Source organism: Hippocampus bargibanti, linkage group LG11 (assembly GCF_051943395.1).
Source record: "Hippocampus bargibanti isolate YZ-2025 linkage group LG11, ASM5194339v1, whole genome shotgun sequence".
NCBI classification, from domain to species: domain Eukaryota; kingdom Metazoa; phylum Chordata; class Actinopteri; order Syngnathiformes; family Syngnathidae; genus Hippocampus; species Hippocampus bargibanti.
In genome coordinates this window covers 4,126,912-4,134,421 of record NC_142744.1, presented here as the reverse complement: position 1 = coordinate 4,134,421, position 7,510 = coordinate 4,126,912, and the positions used below count along the sequence as shown (strand labels likewise).

Here is a 7,510-nt window from a genome sequence, read left to right as displayed (position 1 = left end):
AGCGGCAGCCAAAACGCGCCAGCGTACACTCGACCCGGAAACAACCGGTACATTACAATTATTATTGTAATGTACCGGTAATTAACAGTGGTTATAGTGCCTTTAATAATAATAATAATACATTTCATTTCTAAGCGCCTTTCAAAACTCTCAAGGTCACTTTACATTCACGGGATATGTTTTTTTTCTGTGGGTGAGCAGCGGCAGCCACACGCGCAAGCGTTCACTCAACCCTTTGTATGTTTCTTATTCTAATTTTAATAAGTGAATTCGTTTTTTTTCATTTGTTATACTATTTTTAATGAATAACTGTTTTCTAAATGACTGCAGATTCACTCTTTGTCTACTTGACTGGCTTTGTTTTAAATTTTATATTGACTTTTTCTTCAACTGACATTGCTGTTCATATAAACCCATTAATCAATGAGAGTGTGAACACACACTTACGTCTGATTGCTTGGCAACCCCAATTCATGGCTATTGCCCAAAGTCAGCGGGTTCCAGCTCATCTGCTATCCCAGTGAGATGATTAAGCGCTAAGGAAAATGGATGAATGGGGCTGAATGTCTTCAAGATCCAAATGTACAAGAAAGTAGACTGTATTTTGTCGAGAAAGAAAAACAACTTTATTGATAATGTAAAAAACAATTGCTTAAAACAATGTATTGAATTCTTACAGTATTTTAAAATATAGCATCACACATACATTTGTGAAGATTTGTATAAAAAGAAAATCAATATTCCCCTGCTGGTTTATTCTTTAAAAGGCACATTATGTTACACAAAGTGACATCAGAATCAAATCCAATTTATCCAAAGTGGCTTCGATCATAGAAATTGTGAAAAAAAAATGCTCAAACCTTGATACCTTTTGCAGAGGGGGTCAAAAACACAGAATTCCACGACAAAATAAAAACACAAAATGAGTACATTGCATAAATCTTATGAAACCAAACATGGAGGAAAGAAATCAACACTGGAGGAAGTGCTCTCTTGCATTCGAGTAAATGCTCAGGGAGCTACCGATTGGTTGGCCTCCTGTGATGCGTTTCCTCCCTTTATGCCCCTGTGATTAAAAAAACGGATTGCTGGATTGATTATATTTTGTCCATGTTCTCTTAACTAAAAATGTAGAACAAAAGCAAAGCTCGCATAATCTTTCTAAAGTCCTTTCTATGAACTTAGCCCTCTTGTGTCTTTGTTGTCATACTTGAACCGTGGCCAGAGGCGTCCTATACAATCCCGCCCATGGTTCACGTGAAAGCAAATAATATTTACTGATACAGTAAAGAAAAAAAAACAATTACAATATTTTTTGTCAACTCATTTTTTTTTAAACATAATTCAATCAAAGTGCACAATTGGGGCTTTCCGTTACATGAAAAAAGATCAATTTCAATACAAGAAAAAACAAAGTTCACAGCAACATATTGTCTATCAACACCTATAGACACACACGGAGGTATCTACGGTTAACCCGAGTTACATCTTGTGTTGTTTAATGCAAAGGTGTAAGCAGCATTCGTTAACATGGAGCGGCCATGCAGCGCTAACACCATCCGAACTGCGTCGTGAAACTAACGCACGCATCAAACGTGTATTTACAGGCACATGACATATTCAGAGCACACTCTAGATGAGAGTTTTATCTCCAAAAAGGCCTCTCTTTATATCTACAAGAACACCCACTACACTATTTAAACCACTGGTGTCAAAGTCAAGGCCCGGGGGCCAAATCCGGCCCGCCACATCATTTTTTTTTCGGCCCGCGAAAGCAAATCAAACTTGTGAAATTCCATGATGCATGCTAAAATCCTAAAACAAAATTTGATAAATTTGGATGTCAACCATAATAACAGTCATCATTCTTGACTTCAGATTTGAAAACTAGTGATTCATTAATTTGTTGTGCGCTCTATATGTAATATGTGGAGGGGATTAAACATTCTAATGGCTTCCCCAAATTCATAACGGCCCTCGAGAGGAAACCATGACTACTATGTAGCCCGTGGCAAAAAAATGACATTGACACCCCATATTTAAACAATCAAAACACACTTGGTTAAACATATAAACAGGAACTAAAAAAACATGCACACACGCAGCTCGTACAATAACAAATAGCAGTAATAAGATTAATATGGAGGACAGCATTGCAAAATAAAGCTTATACTGTATAGAAATATAGATGTGAATCAAAGTGGCCAAGATAAATGTAAGAAATGGAAGGAGCTCAATTATCTTAAAAGGGAAGTTAATAGTATTGCCATATGCGTGTGAAGGGAAATGTATTTTTTGATTTGAAGCATTAGTGCAGGTTGTGTGTTTTTTGTGTGTTTAAATGTGGCACTTTCAGAAAAAAAGTACAATGGAAAGTAAATTGCCATTGCTATTCTTGTGCGAGCTAGCTTCAAATATAAATATAAATACATTGTTTTTTTCATATTTCATTGATTATCTATAGGATGTTCCCCTATAGTCCCTTTTATAATTTAATTTTGGGTATCAGATGAGACCATTACAATTTGATATCTTACGCTTGGAATTGTTTTGAAAGGACAACCGACACCATTTTTTTTGTTTCCTAACTGACATCAGAAAAATGTTTTATAGCATCTAAAATACCCAAAACATGCAGAGTGATATTTTTAGTCACATGAAAAATACCAATAACAATGACTTAAAGTGTCAAAAAAACGACTTTGAAATGAAACCGGAAATTGAAGCCAGTTTCAGAAGGTCCCGCCCCCTTGTTCGTGACATCACGCCAAGACGTCTTGCTTTGCTCGAGAATCAAAACAATGGCTTCAAATTGTTACTCATCCAGTTATGAATATGATTCAAATAGTTCTGAAGAGGAAAGCATAAATGTTTGCAATCGATGAAAGAAGTCCTTCCGTATCAATTCGAGCCGTCAGGACTTCAATGTAGCGTCCCAGAAAATGCACGAGATGGCGCCCAAGCTCCGTTGGAAATGGGCTGATTTGTCTGCTGGGAATTTGTGTCAACTAGTATCAAATAGTAGTCTTGGTGCAACACACAACGATTCACCATCGCATTATTTATGTAGTATTCCTTCTAATTTCGCCATCAACACTGTGTTTTCAGACCAAACAAAGTACCCAAAATGCATTGTGTGTCGCTTTCTCGGTCAGGGGCGTTCCTTCAGTGACGTCACGTCAGGCATCGTCATCAACTCGAAAACAAGACTTCCTAAATATTCAGCGCGAGTCTTAAAACGTAAAATATGGCAATATGCTGTGGAATCTTTGTAAAATGCGCTCAGTAGAAGTCATTTGAAGTGATTTTACAACTTATGGACACAACTTGTCCGGAGGCGTCAGTTGTCCTTTAAGCATATCAATGGTCGGATATGCTGAAAAACAACTTGACGGTGGATGGTGGACGGCATTCAAAATTACCACCAGGCAAAAAAAACCAATATTTTTGTCCCCCGTGGCAGTGTACACCCAGTTTGAGGAGCTTTCGGCATCACAATGCTGCAATGATGGATCGTACAATTTACGCTATCCATGCTAACTTTCTTCAGCCCTGCTAAAAGGGTCTTCATTGGCATGATTCATTAAAAAAAATGATCCCATTTCGGGAAACTTGCAAAAAGAAGCACAAAATTTACGACGCATTCAGCTGTACGAATGATACCTGAAGCAAAATGTGTCGGAAATAGGAAATAGGAAATAGGAAGTGGATAGTAACTTTTTAGGGCATATATTAAAAAACATAAATAAATACAAGCAGCATTATTTGATGCTCTTTGGACGCTTTTTAGGAAACCTGCTGTTAAAAACAAAAAAAGTTTGCATGTTAACCATGTTTGACTGTCAATGTTTATTCTCATTTGTTTGCCTTGAATGTGATACAAAGTGATTCTACGTTGCTACATGTCACTGTGAGAAAATAAATTAACTGACTAATGCTTAGTTTGTGTGTTTACATGAGCGTGTGCGCACTAAAGACACTCAAAGTGCAATGAATGATTCTGATCATGGCTTGTGGTACTTGTCATTGAAGCGATGGATAGTAACGCAGCCGTGGTAGGAGATGCAACGGGGCATGGCAGCCACTCCTGTGATGATGCCCGTCGCCGGGTCATAACACATGATGGTGTCCGTCGCTTCGCCGTTTACATCCACGCCGCCCAGGATGAAGATCTTACCGTTACATACCGACATGCCGCAGCTCTCCTGCAAGAACATTGGATTGGATTAGCCTTTATTAGACTCACAGTGGAGAAATTTACATTTCACAGCAGCAAAAAGTTATGCTTATAAATCCAAAGTTTTAAAGGATAACCGACACAAAAGAAAGGAAGACGTAGAAAAACAAAATACAGGAGCTGCTGTAAAGGCAGCCACTCTCACAGCGTCACGTCTGCTACAAGCTAAATGTTGAAAGCTAACACGAAGCTGTCGCATCCGTTGACGAAAATAGACTGTGTCACATCTCCTAAATCCGCTTCAATTCCAAGCCGCGGCAGTTCCACGGCGATTAGCGTTAGCCAGGAAAGCCTTATCTATTGTATGCATCTAAAAATGATTCTGAACTTGTCCATGTACCAAATTCATCCACGTTCAAAGTAAACAAGCTTGAGGCAATAGTCATTAAAGTGGCCTGAAATATGTCCTACCTGTTTGGCAAATGTATGTACCACATGCATCCAGTAGTCCTCTGCCGGGTCGTAGCAGAATATGGACCTGGTGAGACCGCCGCACACGTACACGAGGTTGTTGAGTGACACGGCGGTGATGCAGAGCGTGGCGATTGGGATGTTGGCTCGGAGGAGCCAAGTGTCTGTCTCAGGATCATAGCACTGAACCTAGGATATATAATCAATAGATGCAAATATGAATATGGGCAAAATCGTAAGGTGCACACTGACAATGAACATAGCAAGGGATGTCTAAAGTAAAGCTGTTTTTTGTTGTTCAGGGCCAGTCATAGAACATAATCAGTCGGGACAAAATAAGTAATCAGATTAGCTTCAGGAAGTAGTCCATTGCTCCCCCCCAACCTTAGAGAAGGGAGCTATCAAAGCAGAGGTCTGGTACCGCCACCTCTGGACATTAGGGATACTGTATATACGTATATGGTGTATATGTAGGGCCAAAGGTACCAACAAAATTTTAGTTCGTTGACGAAACTTCTCGGATGAGGAGCGAAACGTCCAACAACTTCAAAGAAATACAGATGACGGCTGAAGAAACCTTTTCATTGGTTGTTGTTTTTGTCATGATTTGGTTGGCGACCAACGGGGGGCGCTGTCGGCCCCGCCTACACCTGCAAAGGTGCTGGTCATCCCGATCAGTTTGGCGACCAACGGGTAGCGACGTCAGCCCTGCCTGCAGCCTCGCAGGTGCTGGTCGTTTTAATCACTGACACTTAAAAGGACACCCGGCACGACCATCCGGTGTCGGTTCATTGTTTGCCTCATGTTTGTTGCATGCATTGTGTATGCTGTGTGCATGTGTTTGTTTAACCTTGGCGGACTTTTACTTTTGGTCTTCTTTTGATACTTTGTATTTTTTCTGTTCAGATGATTTTGATGTTTTACATTTTGTTCCTGCTGACCTTTATTTTAATACAATTTGTCAAACAACCTCCTGCTCCCTCCTGCCTGCTTTTTGGGATCTGCACCCGCCATCACCACCTTGCAAAACGTGACAGTTTTGAAAAAAAAAAACAAAATTCCTTTAACTCATCACTGCCAGACAATGTGCAAATGTGTGTCCACTACAGTGCCAGGGTTTTTGTCATTTTCACTCCAATTGCAGGACCCACAGAATATTGAGTTTTAGTACGACATAAAATTTCAATTCGGAGTAAGAAACCTTAGACTGTCTCCTTTCATCAGAAAAAAAAGATAATTCCTAAGTTATATGGGTCTGGAGTTATCTGAACTTGAAATGGGGACAGCTGTACAAAAGGTAAATGCTGCCTCCTTGAGGCGAGAAAAACATTGCAGAGGTCTGACCAGCGCTTAATCATCAAGCAAGAAAAACCAAAACCCGAACAAATTCGGGAATGGCAATCCATGTCATGCTTTTCAATGCTCGAATTCGGGACAGTGACAGTTGGTTTTGGTCATTTTTGTTCTTAGTGTACCAAATTGGAGCCTAGGAATTGATGATATTCAACAGTTCAAATCATATATCTTTATTTGATAAACAGTATCGAATTTCTATCCAGGGGTCCACATACTCATCTTTCCAAAACATTGATTTTGTATCTCAAAGGCATTGCGTATGCAATCGTGTGATTAAAAAGGCAGCTGTTTGAAGACATAAGTTTCCCACCTTATCTGAACAGGTATTATCGTCAGGCCCTCCTCCTATGACAAAGAGCTTTCCGGCACAGCTGGCCACAGCCGGTGAGCTGACCGCCTCCTTCAAGGGTGCCACCTCTGTCCAGCGATTTGAGAAGGAATCATAACACTCCACACTGCTAAGGCGGCTCTGGCCGTCGTAACCGCCCACAGCGTAGACCTGGAACATACACGCCCACACAGCTATATCAGTTGCTGTGTACCAAATGTAGAGCGTCAGAAAATACATGCTGTTCCATCATGGTAAACAGCGTATTTAATAACAAAGGTGAACATGATGAGAACCAGTCTATCGAGTGCGGAGAGGAAAAGAAATGACGCATTACTTTCAAACACACAAACATCTTTTGACTGATGTCTGTAAACTCCAGCCCACAGGCTATTGTTATTGACGAACCCTTGTAATTGAACGTGTCTTGACGACCGCAGACAGTATCTAGCTTGAGCCATTGTTTCGCATTGACACACTTCTTTGGGTGTCAATAATCTATTCAACAGCAAAGTGAGGCCCAAAAACGAAACTTGAAAGTGGGTATGAGGCATTATACTCACCGGTCAGATTATTTATATATACAGTAAAGTCTCGTTATATCGATATCGGATATATCGATAGTCCCGGTTATATCGATACTATTTCTATGCACGCACGGTGAAAATTACATGCAAACAGGGTCGGATATATCGATAGTCCCGGTTATATCGATATTTTTTCGGACTCCCTTGAATATCGATATAACGAGACTTTACTGTATATATATATATATAGCTGGCTAGCTAATAGCTAGTTAATACCTAGCTATCTAGATAGCTAGCTAGACAGATAGCGAATAGCTAGCTAGCTAGCTAACCAGATAATTAGTCAGATAGCTAATAGACAGCAAATAGATAGCTAGTTAGCCAGCTAGTCAGTTAGATAGCTAAAAGACAGCAAATAGATGGCTAGCCAGCTAATTAGTCAGATAGCTAATACACAGCAAATAGATAACTAGCTAGCCATCTAGTTAGTTAGATAGCTAATAGACAGCAAATAGATAGCCAGCTAGATAGCCATTACAGAGAAATAAAGAGAGAGAGAGAGACAGAGATACAGACAGACAGCGATAAAGAGATACAGAGAGACAGACAGAGAGACCGGGAGAGAGACAGAGATAGAGACAGAAAGAGATA

At 39.9% G+C, this 7,510-nt stretch overlaps 1 protein-coding gene across 2 annotated transcripts in view; it reads right to left on the bottom strand.

Moving 5' to 3' along the window:
• Positions 1–598: 598 nt before the first annotated feature.
• klhl24a (kelch-like family member 24a) overlaps positions 599–7,510 on the bottom strand; it is a 27,949-nt gene continuing 21,037 nt past the window's right edge. For both annotated transcript variants that reach the window (XM_089008764.1, XM_089008763.1), the window contains 3 exons: positions 6,315–6,503; positions 4,649–4,837; positions 599–4,205 (listed from right to left, as the gene is read on the bottom strand). In XM_089008764.1, the coding sequence (XP_088864890.1) occupies positions 4,005–4,205; positions 4,649–4,837; positions 6,315–6,503 (579 nt within the window). In that variant the 3' untranslated portion in view covers positions 599–4,004. The remainder of the gene's footprint in view (positions 4,206–4,648; positions 4,838–6,314; positions 6,504–7,510) is intronic.